The following is an 18299-nucleotide window of genomic DNA, read 5'->3' on the forward strand; positions in this document are numbered from 1 at the left end:
CGAGCGAAGCCTACACAACCCAGTCCCTGTGGAAGCCCCTCTAGCCTCATGCAGCTGCCCACCCTGGGCTCTGTGCACTGAGAACCAGGCCCCTGCCTCAGTTTCCCCTGGTGGCTGTAACAAGTTTCCACAAAATCAAGTGGCTTAAAATTTCCCAGGCTTATTCGCTCACAGTTCTGGGAGGCAGAATAGGACATCTAGGTGTCTACAGGACCATTCTCCCTCTGAAGGCTCAAGGGGAGGAAGCTTCCTGCCTCTTTTGGTGGCTGCCAGAAGCCCCTGGCTTCCCTTAGACTTTATTTTATTTTTATTTATATTTTTATTTATTTATTTATTTATTTATTTATTTATTTATTTTTTGCAGGTTTGGGGATGGAACCCAGGGGCATTTGACCTCCAAGCTACACCCCCTGCCCTATTTTTTATTCTTTTATTTTGAAACAGGGGATCTCACTAAGTTGCAGAGGGCCTCACTAAGTAGCTGAGGCTGTCTGTGAACCGCGATCCTACGGTCTCAGCCTCCCGAACGCTAGGATTACAAGCGTGCGCCACCACGCCCAGCTTTCCTTTAGATTTTAGACCATCCCTCTGTGCCCAGCCCAGTGCCTCAGGGCCATCCTGAGCTTCGTGTCCTCCTCTGTGTGTGGCTGTGGCTGCTTCTGATGTACACAGCCGGCTGAGAGGCTATGACACAGACCTATGGGCCACAAGCCTAAAATATTGACTGTCTGGTCCTTTACAGAAAAAGGTTGCCCACCGCAGCTCCAGTGAGTTCAGAGCGGTGACCCAGTGGTAGAGAGAGTAAAGAAAGGTGGCCGCGTCGCCTTGTGTTTTGAGAGGATTCTGATGTTCAGTCACCTCTCCCATCCCTCACTCCACCAGCGGGGATCGGGAGAGCTCACTTGTGCCCAGCATGGTTCAGGGCGCAGGCACATGGTACGCAGCCAATAAATGGTTTCCCAACCTTCCCAGGGGCTAGAGGACCCTGTCCCCACCTCCATCACGAGCACCCCTTCTACTCGCACTCCCTGGCAAGCAGCCAAGGGGTAGTGGTGACTCCATTCTATAGCTGGACAAAATAAGGCCTGAGCGGTCCAAGGCCCACCACCCAGCAGAAACAGGGCCGTAGCCCCAAGCTCTTAAGTCCTGCCCCTTCACAACACAGTCTTTGCACAGTTGGGCAGTGGACAGCTAGGGTCCTGCGGCCTCCAGCTCCCCAGGCACGTCCATGAGCTATCTAAGGCAAAACTGATTGCTTCCAAGCAATTTGAGTTAATCTCATGTTTCAGGTGGAGCCTGGCTAATCAGGGGAGACAAGAAGCAGAGTGGGTGCAATCAAATTAACAACGCCAGGCCCAGGCTTTTTAAGACAGAAAAACAAAGAAGCACCAGAAGGGATCCCACTTGTCACCCTTCCCAGGGGAAGCTTGGGGCTGCTGCCCCCCAGCCAAGCAGAGCTCCTGTGCCCATCCCAGACCCACAATGCCCCCTCTGTGGCAGCTTGTCTGGCACCATCAAATGGGGCTTCACTCTTGACAGGAGCTTGTTAACAAGAAGCAGAGACACAAGCTTTGGGGGCACTGGGTAAAGGGGGCCCTCACTTCTCCAGCTGGCAATGTATATCCCAGGGGCTGCCTTCCACCCTGCCACAGTGGGTTTGTAGAGCTCCCCGGCTTCAGAGCACCCACTGCTTCTGAGAAAAGCCTCTTCCGGAAGGCAAAGATGACATTCAAACACACACTTCAGCATACGGGGCATCTTTCTTAGCAAAGAGCTCTATTATTTCTTTTTATTTTTTTACTTTATTCATTTTTTATTTTTATTATTATTGGCTGTTCTGGGATCAGAACCCAGGGGCATTCTACCTCCGAGCTACACCCCAGCCCTATTTTTTTATTCTTTATTTTGCAACAAGGTCTCGCTGAGTTGCACAGGGCCTCCTCACTAAGTAGTAGCTGAGGCTGTTGGTAAACCTCCATCCTCCTGTCTCAGCCTCCCAAATGCTGGGATTACAAGTGTGCACCACACGTCCAGCTGCAAAGAGCTCTATTATACTCCTAGGGAAATCTCAGACTTCCAGGACTTTCTGGAAAAAATAGAGTCACTCCCTTGGGGATGGTGAGGCAGCCATGCCTGTGCCACCACCCTTCTCTGGTTCTGTTGGCCTTGCACCATGCTGCCTGAGGCAAGGGAGGACCCGAGGGTTTGGCCATCTACTGTATACATCCTCTATTGACCCATGGGGTGTGGAGAAGACCAGGCTTGGAGGGAGGGGGCTGGCTGTGCCTCCTACTGACTCGGTGCCTTGGGATACTCGGTTTGCTAAGCCTCAGCTTCACTGTCAGTAAAGTGAGAAGAAAAATCTGTTTATTGTAAGAATTAAATGAATTAGTACACATAAGACATAAGAACTCAGAGCAGTCGCTGGCGCCCAGCCCTCCATGAAGTCCACTGTGCTCTGTGAATACTCTCATGACCCTTGTGTTCAAGGACAGGGCGGCAAACCCAGGCTTCCCCGAGCACGACCCCTTGCCTCTTTCTACAGCCAACAGCTGTGCATCTCCTCTGGCTTCTTCAGTGTTCTCCTTCCCACCTCTGCTCCTCTTCCTGGGGCATTCTAACTGAAGCCTCCCTCCCTGGTGACTGGAGGACTGAGCTCCAGTCACCACCAGGAGAGGAGGGAAGGAGTGGATCAGTGCCCCTGCCCTTCCCCCAGACTGGCCTCCATCCCCCCAGGCCAGCCCTACTCCAGGTTTTAGCCTCCTGCTGCATTCCTCCCAAGACTCATCCACAGGGAAAACAACCAGGCAGGAGAAGGCTGGATTGAAACTAAAGGAAAGGGGGCTGGTGAATCCACAAAGCTGGAGCTTGACCCCTTGCTGCTGTTCACTATCTGTGGGACCTTGGACAGAGTGCTTAACCTCGCTGAGCTTTCATTTCTTCATTGGTAATGGCAAAGATATAGACCCTGTGCCACCTCCTTAACAAGAATGAAGCTCACTGCAGAGGAGGCACCGTGTTTGAGGCAAACCCACCTCGACTTAGAGAGTGGGACCCCGGAGGAAGGTGGAGCAGCCACCTGGGCCCAGAGTTTGTCATCCCCAGGCAGTGTCTGGGGACCCTAGCTTGTCACCTCCACGGCTGAAGTTGGTGGGAAAGCGTGGGGCTGCTGGGGCCAGCCAGGCGGCAGAGCTGTCTCATGGTCTTTTAAAAATCTATCAGCCTCTCACATCAAATTAAAATGTAAATAGCAGCTGGTCAGGGCAGGACCTCAGGGGTGACAGAGCTGGCCTGCGAGTAATTTCACAGACGGGAACCGGTTACATTGGATTCTGACAACTGTCTTGTTTCTGAAATTGATTTCCTCTCCCCTGGCCTGCTCCCTGGGAGGGCCTGCACCCCACCACCACCCTGCCTTCCCCGGCACCTGCCAACAAGACCACAAGACAGAGCCAGCAAGAGGAACCTGCGACTTCTGCAGGCCTGAAGGGCAGTGGCTGGAGCCCGCAGCCCCTCAAAGCTCCTCCCTGCCCTGCCTGGCAGGCTGCCATGAGCCTCCTTCCTGCTGTGGTTCTGCCCTCGGCTCTCAGATGCAAAGGACAAGCTCAGTGCAGAGAGTAAGCGCTGGCAGGGGCCCCAGGAGAAGGTCCACACACAGCGTGGGCTGCCGGGGCAGGCCCCAGGCCTCCAGGAGGCCTCTACACGCCCTCCGCCAGAGTCTGCCCTTGCAAGGCCACTGTGAGCCAGACTAGTGAGTGTTGGGCTGCAATGCTTTGAACACAAGCCTGCCCCCCCCCCCGCAAGACTTGCACAGGGCCTCAGCCCACCTAAAGGGAACTCCCTTCCCCCTGTGCCACTCCTGCTTGCTCCCAAGTCAGCAGGACGTCTGCCCTGCACCCACCTTTTTTTGGTGTGTGATACTTGGGATTGAACCCAGGGGCATTCTACCTCCAATCTACATCCTTAACCGTATTTTACCTTTTATTTTGAAACAAGGCCTCAAAAGCTGCTGAGGTTGGCCTAGAACCTATGATTCTCCTGTCTCAGCCTCCCCAGTAGTAGAATCACAGACATGTACACCCACCTTTGTAAAAAAAGAAGCTGGTTTTCCTGGTTGCTACTGAAACACATGGCAGGAAACAAAGAAGTTGTATCTCATGAAAGTCCCCGGTGTCCCATGAGAGCAGCGTGTGGCCTTGTGGCTATCATCAGCATAGGACTCTGCCCTGAGTTTAGACCCCCTCACCTCCACCTGGGTCCCTGAAACCACAGTCTCTGCCGTGCATCTGGAAGTCACCTTAAGTAACTAGCAGTTAGGTACACATGGACATACCTATGCTTTCCTGGGAACCAGACGTGCAGGAGAGCCTGGGGGCAGTGGTATTTAGGACCGCTGAGCCCTCATCCTGCCTCCACAACAGCTTTGAGGACGCATTAACTTGACTGTGCTGGAGGCCAAGTGGCTTTAGCAGCAGAACAGGAGCCCAGATCTGGTAGCCCTGAGCCCTCCAGACCCCAGGCCAGCCTTGACAAAGGCCACAGGAGAACGAGGGAGGTGCTCGGCTGCGGGTGTGGTTGTTATTCAGGGCTAAGAGCAAAGGTGGGGACTCTGCTGTCTCTGTCTACCCACATGTCTATCTCTGAACAAGTCTTATTGGAAAGACAAGTTCACTGAAGCAGGATGGCATGTGTGGATGCACAGGTTGTGCGCTGCCCGAGGTGCACTGCCTGAGGGGTGAGTGGAGCCTGAACCCTATTCTCTGCATCACTGGCCACTCTGCGCCCCCTGGCCAGCTAGCTGGAGGGGGCCTTTGCACCTCTCACACAGCCCTGGCCAGGCTACTGCAGGCGTGTTTGGGGGGCAGAACAGAGATGTGCTGCAAGTTTCCACCCGGCTACATAGCTGTGAAGTCCTCCATCAAGGAAGACTCTCCCCTCCCCTTTTTTTCTCAGACTCTGATGTGTCTGAGGCTTGGCCCTCGCTCCTTTACACACACACACACACACACACACACACACACACACACACTGCCTCCCAGGAGCAGGACAGCCTCAGGACACTCCTGGCCCCTGGAGCCCAGCCCCCAACCCCCACCTCTAATCTGTCATCTCTGGAACAGAAGAATAGAGACTGCTCCCGAGCCTCCTCCGCACCCCAACATTTCCATCCTGGTATAAAATGGAGGCATCTACGATGCAAGGCCCGACTCGTTGACGTAAAATCTCACTCTATATTCCACCCAGGTTTATACGAGTGAATTATGCAAATCTTTGATGGAAAAATATTCCTCCCCACATCCTTGAGAGTGTAAAACCTTAGTCAATAATTCATACTCGGATGTCTCTGACTGCAGGCTTTTTCTTCATTAGAACTTGCACCTCGTTATTTGTCTTTCGCATTTTATTGTACATCCTAGTGTAATGCTACGTATTATAAAATTTATCTGCTTCATTATTTGATGAGCCAGGCTTGGGGAATGTGCTAAGACACTGGTGCCAGAGCCTGGGGCCAGAGCTGTCTGCCATGTCAGACCCCACGGGATGAGACACAAGAGGAGGTGGCTGGTGTCGTGGTGTGAGCTGGAAGAGGGGGACAGAAACCACGCTTCACACACACACACACACACACACACACACACACACACACACACTCTCTCACACACCCCGCCGCACCTATTCCGAATGTTCCTCTTGCCCTGGCTGGCATCTCAGGTCACATCCTTCCAGTCTTGTGGTTTCCTTCCTTTCTCCAAAGCTTATTTGTTCATAAAATTTGGGTGTCCCTGGAGATTTTGTTGAGAACTTTGAGAAGATTTTAAAACTGGAAGGGAGCCGGGCGTGGTAGTCCACGCTTGTAATCCCAGCACTTGGGAGGCTGAGACAGGAGGATTGCACAGGTTTGAAGCCAGCCTCAGCTACTTAGAGAGGCTCTTAGCAACTGAGTAAAACCCTGTTTCCAAATAAAGTATAAAATAGGTCTGGGAGTAAAGCCTGGAGGTAGAAAAGCCCGAGTTCCACTCCCAGTACCACAAAAAAAAAAAAAAAAAAGGAGAAAATTCCCCAAGGACACTGGAAAGGAGAGGAGAGAGGGCCCACCACTGACAAGGAGCAGAGCTGCTGTGCCTGGAGATGGCCAGAGAGCCTGGGTTGCATGGGTGCCTGGAAGGCCAGTGGTGGGGCTGTGGATGGCTGTTTCTGGGCTCTGCAGACTTCAAGTGATAGGCTCCTCCCCTAAAGGGGTGGTGGGAGGAGCATTTGACTCTCACAGCCCCTTCTCCATTGGCTCCTGGGTAACTCTCCCACAAAGAGCCACTGGGTGCCTGTATTCTAAGAGGTGGCCAGGAGCAGAGCAGGACGGGGTGGTCCGCAGTCACATCTAACCACTCCCTTCTGGGACCTGCCCTGAAGATGGCTGCCTCTGGGCCTCTGCTCAGTCGCCCTGGCCTCTGGCCTCCCCATTTCAGGCCGTGGGGAATACAGTACACATTCCCAGCTTGAAAATGCCTTCCTGACCACAGCTGTGGTGTGCTCTAGCCTCCCCCTGATGTGAGCCCCTGACGTCACCACCCCAGCTCCTGTCAGTCCAGAACCCAGCATAGTAGATCATAGTAGGTCATAGTAGGGACATAGTAGGTCTCAGTGACCATGCATGCACTGGTGGACTGTGCCTTCCCAGGTACCCCCAGTCAAGTGAGTTTCTCCTAAGCCCTGTGAAACACTGCACACACTGCCTACACAGGTCCTGTCTTCCCTTCCCCTCTGTCTAAGAGGTAAGGACCCTGACTCATTGCAGTGTGAACCCAATTGCATGGTCCTGGTGATGTCCCAAGTGCTCAGCACATGTTGGAGTTGCTCAGAGGGACAAGATGTCCTGGACTCCCACCTGCCTCCTGGGGCTGGCCCAGGTGCGGGCGCCTGCAGGGCCCTGCTTGACTGGCTTCTTGCTGGGAAAGTGAGAAGCGTCTCCTGAGAACCAGGGCCTTTATTGTCTCCTGGTGATTTTCTCAGGTCAGGGGTCAGGGTAGAGTGGGATGGGGACCCATCAGCACCCCTGAAGGATCTTAGCTGCAGGGCTCAAGAGCTCACTGTGGCATTTTGTTGGAAGGGACAAGTAGGAATAGACAAACGTCACCACACAGACATGTGGAGAGTCCTGACCCGGGGTCCAGAGCCTGCCCCGAGGCATGCAGGTCCGACTCAGTGAGGTCTCTGGATATAAATGGAAGAAATCACATGCTTTCTTCACTAACCTCTAACTGGAATTTGATATTTTCTTCTACTGTGAATATAAGCCACAAACCATAGCAGTCACAGTACATGTGACTGTCACCAATAAAAATCCAGGGATATTGTCAGCTCGCTTCACATGGTTGCAGATGTAGGACCTACTGGTAGATCTTATCTCATAAAGAGTAATAGAGAAGAACATATACACAATATATGATACTCAAAGTGTGCTTTTTTAATGGTTTTAATATTTGCATAGCCATGTTTCTATATAACCAATTTCCCTTTAAGTTCTATGTATGCTGTTCATCAAAAAAAAAAAAAAAATTCTGAAAACGAGTTGGCAGACATCACCAGGGTCCAGGGTCTGCAGGAGGCCCCGGAGCAGGCAGAGGGGAGCAGGGAAGGCAGACGGGGTTGGGGAGGCCCTGCCGGGGCTGCTCACCACAGCCCTGCACCCCCATGCCCGCAGTCCCAGCCATGATCACCTCCCATCCCAACACCACCATTGCCATCAAGGGCCACCCAAAGGAGCTGAACTGCACGGCCCGCGGAGAGCGGCCCATCATCATCCGCTGGGAGAAAGGGGACACAGTCATCGACCCCGACCGCGTCATGCGGTACGCCATCGCCACCAGGGACAACGGGGATGAGGTAGTCTCCACATTGAAGGTGAGCGCCCACCCAGCCCTAGGGATCCCAGCCCTGAGAGTGGGGAGCCAGGCACATGTCTTGTGCCCAAAAAAGGAAAACAGGGAGTCCCTGCTCCACCCCCAAAAGCACCTGCCTGTTCCTGTTCCCTTCTCTACCCACAAATCTTCCTGCAGACATCATCTGTGACAATCCCACAGTCCCCAGGGGCCCTCCTTCCTCTCTGGAACCCCAGCTCCACTCCCCCTGGGACCCAACTCCTCCATGCACAAACTCCTCTACACTCCCCCACCCTTGGAACCTCTGGGAAAAGAAACCCTTGACAGAGCCCCAGTGGTCCCCCTCCCAGAACAAGATGGCCTGTGGTACCCTGCAGCATTTCCTTCAGTGCCAGCTCTAAATGGCTCTTCTCTTCTGCTTGGTCTCCCAGCTCAAGCCGGCTGACCGCGGGGACTCTGTGTTCTTCAGCTGCCACGCTATCAACTCCTACGGGGAGGACCGGGGCTTGATCCAGCTCACTGTGCAAGGTGCAGTCCTGCCAACAGCTTGCAGCGGGGCATCTCTCGCCCCGGGCAGAGGGTGACAGCAATGGCCTTGTGGAGATGTCCCCAGAGCAGGGAGAGAGGACCTTCCCAGGCATGCTTCAGAAGCAGCCCCAGGCAGAAGCTGTAGTCCCTGGAGTCTGCTGTCAGCTCTGGGAGTGGGGATTGGTTCCTGGGCCTGCGCCCCAGAGGAGGTTGGGAAGGGAAATTCAAGCTAGGAAGGTGGGGCTTTGCATGGAGCCATCTGCTCAGAGAAGCTCCTGCCAAAGGATCTGCCCTCCAGGCCAAGGAAGAACAGGTCTCCAGGCAGGAGACCAAGCCCAGCTGCTGGCCTGCTCCACCCCAGGGCTCCAGTGACATCCCTGAGACACACTAGTGCCATCATTCCCAGGAGTGATCAGGAGGCCAAGCTCCCTGCTACCAGCCTCACCTCTGTCCCTCCCCTGCTGTGCCCCAGAGCCCCCCGACCCGCCAGAGCTGGAGATCCGGGAGGTGAAGGCCCGGAGCATGAACCTACGCTGGACCCAGCGATTCGATGGGAATAGCATCATCACAGGCTTCGACATTGAGTACAAGAACAAGTCAGGTGGGTGTGGAGCTGGGCCTGTGTGAGCCCTTAGGTGATGGTACATGCCTGTGCACACACACTGCCTCTGCCCTCTGGTGGGACAAGCAGGGCAGAGCCCACCTAAGAAATCTCCAGTGCACAAGCACCTCGCTTCTGACGGGAAGGATGCTTCTCAGGCTGGAACCCAGGGTGCAGACAGGCCCTGATTAATGGGCAGGGACACCAGCCCTTTCTCCAGGATTGTGCCAGCCCAGGTTCTCAAGGGCGGTCTATTCTGGGGTGACTTAGGGCGCTGAGCCAGGCTGCAGGCTGCCTGTAAGGCGCATCGTGCTCCACCAGTCATTTAGCACTCCTGGTGGGGATGACAGGCAATTGGGGGTCAGAGGTCTGGTCCTCCCCCGAGAATGGGCCGCTGGGCCATAGGAGTTCCTAGAGACGTTTGGATCCCTTTCCTGTTCCCAGAACTCTTCCGAGACTCCCCTCAGGTCAGCGGCTCTGCAAGGTGCTGCAGGGCAGAGTGAACAGCCCTCTGAGGTGCACAGTGTCTGGGGCATCAGGAACCACACTGCGGAGCGCAGAGGGCACAAGAGGGCCCCTGCATGGCTTCAAGGCGGCGAGGAGGCGACTCCTCTCATTCTGATCCTGCCGTATCTTCCACGTTCAGTGCAGTGACCCTATGTTAGCTTCTCAAAATGATCCTTAAGAAGCTGGAGAGCTCAGCCCTCCCCAGCACCCTCCCCAGCAGCACTAGCTCTTAGCTTAAGTCTCAGCCCTCCCCTCCCCTCCTGGTAAGGCTGCCCTCCCGCTGCCCCTGCACTGGCCACCCTAAAGTGTAGACAGCTTTCCTGGGGCTGTTTGGAAGCTTCTGAAAACATCACACATGGGCAGGGGGGTGCGATGCAGAGACAGGCAGACAGGGAAGGTGCTATCTCACACGTCCACATCTTCCACCCCCCACCCCTTAGCTCCCCTGCAGGATGAGGAAGTATGGTGGCTCACCCAGAGTCAGGAATGGCAGAAGAGGGGGTGCTGAGAGCTCAGCTCAGACTCCCTTCCACAGGGTTTTGCACCCTTAAAGAAAGAAGTCAAGCCACATGCAGAGTGGCTCACCCTCCAATCCTAGTACTTGCCTGATGAGACAGGAGAATGACAGGTTTGAAGCCAGCCTCAACAACTTAGACCCTTAGTGACTTAGGAAGGCCCTGTTTCATAATAAAAAGTAAAAAAAAAAAAAAAAAAGGGCTGGGGGTGTAGCTCAGAGACAGAATGCACTGGGTTCAATCCCCAATATAGAAGAAAAGAAAAGGAAGAAGGGGAGGAGGTGGTGGAGGAGGAAGGGGAGGAAGGAAGGGAGGAGGAGAAGGAGAAAAGAAGCCAGAATCAGAGCCCTGAGACGTAGCTGTCTTTTCCCTCGCCTCTGGGGGGACTGCTCAAGAGCAGCCCACCCAGATGGGGACCTGTCACATCTAGATTTAAGAGCAGAAGACTCGTGAGCCTGCAGTGCCTTGTCATTGGAGACAGCAGAGCTTCTCCATCTGCAAAGTGGGAGCAGAATGCTTACCTCCTGGGGGCCGTGTGGAGGATTAGAGAGAAAGCAGCTAGCAGGAGGCCAGCGTAAGCTTTTAATAAATGCAAGCTCCTCTCCCTCTTCTAACTCATGCGGCAATTTAGAGTCCTGTGGGACTTGCAGGCTGAAATATATATATGTCTGTCAGTCAGCCACATGTACAGAGTGCCAGTTTTATTTTTTGCAGAGTCATGCATCAGCCATGTGTCAGGGAAAGAGAAAGAAATAGGGAGGAGAGTGTTGCCCTTGGAGCACACAATGGGGTTGGAGCGAGAACACACACACACACACACACACACACACACACACACACACACACACTTTCAGAACCACTATCCACTCAAGGGCAAAACGCTGCGAACCATGATATGAGGACTGAGGAAGGTATCCAAGGGAACCAGAGAATGACTCAAATGGCGGAGGGGTGTGTGCGTGCATGTGTGGCGTGTCTGAGCACACCTGCCCACACCTGTGGAATAGCAGAATGAGACTCTTCTCCAAAGCCAAAGACTCTGGTTGACCAAGGGTTGAATTGTGTGGCCCCTGGCAAGCGCTAGATGCCTTTGCACATCTCTTTATTTATAAAACAGAGACAGTGGTACTTGGTTTGCTGGGAGTGATTGTGAGGATTAGGTTGTAGGTGTAGGGAGGAGACACAGAGGGTAGAGAAATGCCTGGCACAACAGAACCTTGCCCAGGTCAGACCGCACCCATCCCAGACCCCGACCATCTGTTCCTGACCCCTTTCTTTGTCCTCCCTGTGATTTTCCTAGGTTTTCTGCCTTGTTGCTCATCATGCTAATTTTCCAAGGGAAATTACCCAGTCTGCCCTTTCCAAACCATCCTGCGCATGCTGGCTTCTCCAGGCCTCAGGCAGCAGAGTAATAATACATGAATGCTGAATGATAAATAGCACTGTCCACACAAATCTATCAGATGGCGCTGTGTAGAGTTAAAAATGCAGACACTACACTTTGCCCCTATTTGCCAAGCAAGAAGCAGGGACGGGTTGTCTGAGAGGATCCTCTATGTCCAGAAGACTGGCTCGGGGACCAGCCTGGCCCCATTGGAGGAGCCGGCTGGGCGTGGTGTGGGCTTCTGTGGAGGCAGAAATGAGGTTGGTGCTGAAATGTCATGGGCTGCTGTGTGGCCCAGAGAGCCTCTTCTCTGTGCTGCAGAGATGCCATGGGGGTTTGGAGCCCCGGTGCAAGGAGAAAATCTGAGATGCAGAATGAATTTGTTTCCCCAGCATAGGCAGCTACCAGGGTACCCCCGCTACCAGAGCTTTGCCTCTTGAAAACTAGACTGCAGTCCTCTCTCAGCAACAGCTCACAGAGCAGAAGGTACTGACATCTCCCCAGCCATATCCTTAGTTTTTAAGAATATTTTGCATCATAAACCCTTTGATGAATAAAAGGAGAGAGAGCCCTTAATGAAATATGTTAATCTGGGAAGGCCAGGCTCATATAAAAGGGAATATTTAAAAAGCCAGCTCAGTGCTCTGAGAGGGCTGACAAGGGAAGAACACAGATTCAGCGATTCAGGTTCAGGATGATCAAGTTTGGAAAGTCAGCTGGAGCCTCCAGACTTGACTCATGCATTCACTGGGAAGGGTTGTGGGGAAAGAGCTGTTTTGCACCAACATCAAAGATGACTGGAGAACACAAGGTCAAATCCACCTACAAACTACTGGCCAAAACTGGAGGGGGCAGAAGAGCCTCACTCCAGGAGACCCCTGCAATTGGCAGTTGAATGAGCTGAGGAGGGATGGATAAAGTGTGTCTGGAATGACTACAAAATGCAGAAGAATTCCAGATTCAGAGTGGAGGACAAAAAGTGACTCTGATTTAAGACTAACACTGGTTTGAAGTGCCGGGCAATCGCAGAACTTTAGGCATGTCTCCTGCCTCCATGGCGTGTCTCATCTCCTTGGCCGGTGCCACTGGAACAGTGAGCCCTCGGGAGGAGACCCCGTGGAACAGAGAGGATGCTAGATGCTGTGGAGTTCAGAGAAGAGCAGTGTGGAAGGGGCGCCTGGCCACATACCGCAGGCCATCTATCATGTCCCTCTTTCTATCTTTGTCCTAATAAGTGCTGAAGGCTTGTATGCATGCAGCTGACGGCATCAGATCTGTGTTTTGGGAGGAGCACTCTCAGCATCAGCTAGAGTGCTGGCCCTGTAAGAGGCCTCCATCATATTTGCAGAATGAATGATGGCTGCGGTGTGCAGAGCAGATGGGAGGGGCAGGCACACAGTGGATGCTGGCCAGGTGGTCATTCCTCTGATCCAAATGAAAGAGGGAAGTGGCTCAGCCTGGAGGAAAGATGAGACGAAGAAGCTACGGGAAGTGATATAGCAAGGAAGAGTCCACAGCTGTGCCTAACTCACTGGCCCACGCAATGGATGGTGGTGCATTCCAAGTGAGGAAGGAGATGAGTTGATAAGGGCACATGGTCTTGGATGTGTTGATTTTGAGGAACCTTTGAAACCTCCAAGAAGAGACATCAAATAAACAGTTGACGAGCCAGGTGTGGTGATGCAGGCATGCAATCCCAGTACTTGGGAGGCTGAGACAGGAAAGATCGAAGGTTTGTGGCCAGCTTCAGGAAGTAGTAAGACTCTCATCAACTTAGAGAGACACTATCAAAATAAAAATAAAGCCAGGCGTGGTGGCGCACGCTTGTAATCCCCATGCTTGGGAGGCTGAGACAGGAGGATCGCACAGGTTTGAAGCCAGCCTCAGCTACTTAGTGAGGCTCTCAGCAACTTAGTGAGACCCTGTTTCCAAATAAAATATAAAATAGGTCTGGGAGTATAGCTCAGAGTTAGAAAGCCTCTGGGTTCCACCCACAGTGCCACCAAAACAATAAAAATTTAAAAAATAAAAATAAATTAAAAAGCCGGGTATGGTGGATCATGCTTGTAATCTCAGCACTTGGGAGGCTGAGACATGAGGATCGCACAGGTTCAAAACCAGCCTCAGGTCCTCCGAGGCCGGGATCGGAGCCTGACGAGGTGTTAGGCCAGTGCCAGGGCCTGCGAGGCCGGGATCGGAGCCTGCTTTGAGGCAAGGCCAGTACTGGGGCCTCCGAGGCCCTTTGAGGCAAGGCTGGTGCTGGAGCCAGCGAGGTCGGGATCAGAGTCCTCCGGGTGGCCAGGCCACTACTGGGGCCATCAGGAGTGTGATTGGAGCTGGCGCACGCTTGTAATCCCCGCGCTTGGGAGGCAGAGACAGGCGGATCGTGCAGGCTGCGTGCTGGCTTAGGAGACCCTGTTTCCAAATAAAAATGTAAAAATAGGTCTGGGAGTGTAGCCCAGAGGTAGAAGGGCTTTCAGGAACCCCCAATACCACCAAAAAAAAAGAGTGGGATCGGAACTTGCAATGTGGCATGCACAGAGAAATATCACAGAAAATAAAAACCAGATGCTTCCCCTAAGTAGCAATAACTAGAAGGAAAGGGATAACAGGAGGAGGTCGAGTTATAGAAAGGGCCCTATAGCTAAGCAATTAAGGTGACCAGTCAGAGGGTATGGGATGGGGGAGGATGGAACCTCTTTAAAACTCAGGAGGTACATAAATAAATGTATCAAACTTAATCACCAAACAAGCATGGGATCGAGGGAGGGGGAGGGAATGGGATGGGGAGTAGATGAGGGCTAATTGGATGATGTGTGCTTGTATATCCTCTCAAGTCTTGTATTCCAATGTGATATATGATTACAATGCACCAATTAAAAAAAAAAACAGCCTCAGAAACTTAGTGAGACCCTGTTTCCAAATAAAGTATAAAATAGGTCTGGGAGTATAGCCCAGAGGTAGAAAATCCCTGGGTTCCACCCCTAGTACTACAGTAAATAAATAAATAAATAAATAAAGCAAGCAAGCTGGGCGTAGTGGCACACGCTTGTAATCCCAGCATTCGGGAGGCAAAGATCAGAGAATCGTGGTTCTCAGACAGCCTCGGCCACTTAGCAAGGCCCTTTGCAACTCAGTGAGACCCTATTTCAAAAATAAAAAGACTAAAAAATAGGGCTGGGGGGTATAGCTCAGAGGTACAATACCCCTGGACTCCATCCCCAGTACTGCAAAATAAATAAATAAATAAATATAAATAAAAATTAAAAATAGGGCTGGGTTGTAGCTCGGAGGTGGAATGCCTCTGGTTTCAATCCTCAGTACCACATAAAAACTAAAACTTAAAATAAACAGTTGGCTATGAGGATCTGGGCCAGATGATGATGCAGGAGTTAAGTGTATGAAGATGGGTGGGAAAAACATATGGCACAGAGAGGAAGAATCAAGGCTGGAAGGCGGAAGAACCCAACCATCGGTGGTAGGGAGCTGAGGATGCAGCTGTGAAGAGGCAGAGCAAACTTACCCAAGAGATGAGTGAAAACAGAGTTGTATTAAAAGCCGGAGAAGAGGGTCTCAAGATAAAGGGAGGGGTGAAGCATTGGACATACCCATGAGGTCAAGTGGGAGCCCGGGCTTGGTGATGAAAAGATCACCCAGATCATGGAGATGCACGCTGAAGTCATGGAGGGTGTGAGGAGTAGGTGGCACACGTTTAAGTTGCCCATCACTGCACCTGGCACATCACAGGTGCCTAGCAAACGTTACCGCCTCTTCTCCTCAGCCCCTCTGTTTTCAGGCACAGCGAATGCGCCTCCTCCCTCTGCCTGCACTCATCAAAAATAAATGCACTGACTTCTGATCACTCTCTGTCTCCCATAAACATGGGAATCCAGTGTGATTTGTGAGCTGGCACTGACTCCCAGAATGCCACAAAGAGAAATGAGCACCTGTCTCCGCGTCGATAGCCACTTCCATCCCAAGCCAGAGGTGGCCACAGCAGCTAGGGGGCTGCAGATCGGCAATTCTGGCTAAACCTGCCAACCACAGAGTGACTCTTCGATCAGCTGGGGTGTTTTCAAAGACAAGAAGAGAATAATGTGTTCCTCAGTGTTTCTTTGGCTCATGCAACCAATGAATTAAATGCAAAGCTATAGATGAGAGCTGGCCCATGCCCTCCACAGATGTCAAGCCTGAGCAGCCAAGGTTGGTGTTTCAAAAAGCATCAAGAACTCAGCTAACCAGAAGTGGGGGGAAATAGGGTTCCCCCTATTTATCAGGCATTTGTTTTTTTAAAAATATCTTCTTAGAAATCTATCTAGAATGTGGTAGCCTCCTTTCCTGCTTTAGGAATTAAACTGTGGTGAATTCAATTTAATCCTTTCTATTGAGAATTTTTCAGGATATTCTACTGTGGATTTAAAAGGCGTAGAAAATTAGACTGAATAGTAACATCCGGACATGCCTTGGGAACATATTTAAGCCGCACTGTCAGTTTGTTTCCTTGTACTTTGCTTTTTTTTCCCTCACAGTAAAGTGCCAAGGAGTCATCTGGTTGAGAATTCTGGGTTTGGAAGGTCCCAGTTGAGCATCCATATAATTGTAACCCCTCCCCATTCTTCTCTGGAATTCCCTGGTCAGTGCAGAGCAAACGCACCTTAAGGGAATGGCTGGATTCCTCTGAGATGCAGGATGCTTACAGTCACCATATCCCTGAGTGGCATTTATCTGGCATTTTCCATGTTCTACAATTTTGCTAAACATTAGCCCTGGAATGGACTGCAGGTCCCCTTGGATGGATCATGAACATGTTAATCCCTTTGTTGGTCCCTGATCTGAAAGACCCCAAAATTTTTTCTTTTCCTGCTGAAGTAGGAAAGAAGGCACAGCTGGGACCAGGCACTGTGGTACTTGATCTGTCCCTTTCAACGCTGACACATAACACTTCAGACCACTACCTCACAAGAGCACAGGGAAAGGAAATTCAGAAGCATACAGAAAAAGGAGGGAGGAGGACAGGACTTGGCTTTCCCCTGTCCAAAAGATGGATGAGTGGATTGGATGTCTTGTAGGTGGAACAAGTAACTGAGGTGGTCAGGGATCCGGGAAGAAGGATACTGACCCATCAGGTCCTCAGGGATAGCAAGCATATGGTGATCTTGGTGGGAACCTTGACAAATGTCTTGTTTGCCCCTGTCTGAGGGTTAGCTCACAAGCTTGCCAGGGCAGAAGAGAATCTGGCTTCTCCCAATCTGAAGCTTCATGGGATAAGCCCCTTGCTCCCTGAGACCCTGTCCCCTCTCTCTGCAGTTTACCTGAGCAGCCCCTGCCAGGATCCCAGTTGAGACCAGAGGGCCTGGTGTTTGATGCTGGGGAAAGGTCGGGTTTGCCCAGCTGTCTTTAAAATAGGTGTCTTCTTTGCAGATTCCTGGGACTTTAAGCAGTCCACACGTAACATCTCCCCCACCATCAATCAGGCCAATATTGTGGACTTGCACCCAGCCTCCGTGTACAGCATCCGCATGTACTCCTTCAACAAGATTGGCCGAAGTGACCCAAGCAAGGAGCTCACAATCAGCACCGAGGAGGCTGGTGAGCGCTGTGCCTGCCCCCTGCCCAGGGCCGTGGGGATCAGGGACATCAAGAGGCTGAGGAGGAAGATGGCAGGTTTGAGGCCAGCCCGAGAAACTTAGCAAGACCCTGTCTCAAAATAATAAAATAAAATAAAAGGGGCTGGGTATATATCTCATGTGTGGGGCCCTGGGTTCCATCCTCAATGCCACAAAAAAATAACAAATTAAAATAAGAGAGCCGGGTGTGGTGGCACACGCTTATAATCCCCGCACTTGGGAGGCGGAGACAGGAGAATTGCACAGGTTCGAAGCCAGCTGCCCTGGCTTAAGAGACTCTGTTTCCAAGTAAAATATTTAATTCTTTTTTTTTTTTTTTTGGTACTGGGGTTCCTGGAAGCCCTTCTACCTCCGGGCTACATTCCCAGACCTAATATATATATTTGGAAACAGGGTCTCTTAAACCAGCGTGGCTGGCTTTGAACCTGTGCGATCCTCCTGTCTCCGCCTCCCAAGCGCAGGGATTACAAGCATGCACCACCATGCCCGGCCCGAATAAAATATTTTAAAAATAGGTCTGAGAGTGTAGCCCGGAGGTAGAAGGGTTCCATCCCCAGTATCACCAAAAAAAAAAAAAAAAAAGAGGAAATAAGAGAGAACCTGTTGTACATCATAGGACTGCCTCTGGATAATTGGAGGTTTGGTTGGTTGGTTGGTTGGTTGGTTGGTTGGTCAGTCTTCCTGACTCTTTTCCATGTGAGCTCTGACTTCCGAGCTTTGGGAAGCTGTCTGTGGTTCTGCCCTGCTCCCTTGGCCCTAGCCCATCTGGAAACACAGATAAGCTGCATCTGCTAAGGATGGGGTCCTGGTCCCCTGGATCACTTTCCATGGCCTCTGTCATGGAATTTTAATAAAAATTTAAAGCCAGGCATGGTGGTATACACTTGTAATCCCAGTACTTGGGAGGCTAAGACAAGAGGATCGCAGGCTCATTGCCAGCCTCCGCAACTTAGTAAGGCCCTTGCAAATGGGAACCTGTTTCAAAAAAATAAGATAGGGTTGGGATATAGCTTAAAGGTACAATGCCCCTGAATTCTATCCTAGTGACACACACACAAAGAAAAGAAAAGAAAAGAAAAGAAAAGAAAAGAAAAGAAAAGAAAAGAAAATTTAGGCAAGACTTCTCTTGCTCTATGTTCTCCTACTTGTTACTGTGAAACAAAATAATGCAGGGAGGGACGGGGAGGGAATGGGGTGGGAATTGGGTAGGGGTTAAATCAGCGATGAGTACATGTTTGTACACACAAGTTTTTACCCCAA

The 18299-nt window shown here is 51.6% G+C and overlaps 1 protein-coding gene across 2 annotated transcripts in view; it reads left to right on the plus strand.

Annotated features, from left to right (window-relative positions):
* Positions 1-18299, plus strand: part of DSCAML1 (DS cell adhesion molecule like 1) — a gene marked incomplete at both ends in the record, with an annotated part of 278054 nt that overhangs the window by 226489 nt on the left and 33266 nt on the right. For both annotated transcript variants that reach the window (XM_080709543.1, XM_080709544.1), the window contains 4 exons: positions 7700-7899; positions 8309-8405; positions 8878-9006; positions 16834-17001. In XM_080709543.1, the coding sequence (XP_080565669.1) occupies positions 7700-7899; positions 8309-8405; positions 8878-9006; positions 16834-17001 (594 nt within the window). The remainder of the gene's footprint in view (positions 1-7699; positions 7900-8308; positions 8406-8877; positions 9007-16833; positions 17002-18299) is intronic.

Source organism: Muscardinus avellanarius (genome assembly GCF_963383645.1).
Source record: "Muscardinus avellanarius genome assembly, chromosome: 1".
Lineage (NCBI taxonomy): Eukaryota > Metazoa > Chordata > Mammalia > Rodentia > Gliridae > Muscardinus > Muscardinus avellanarius.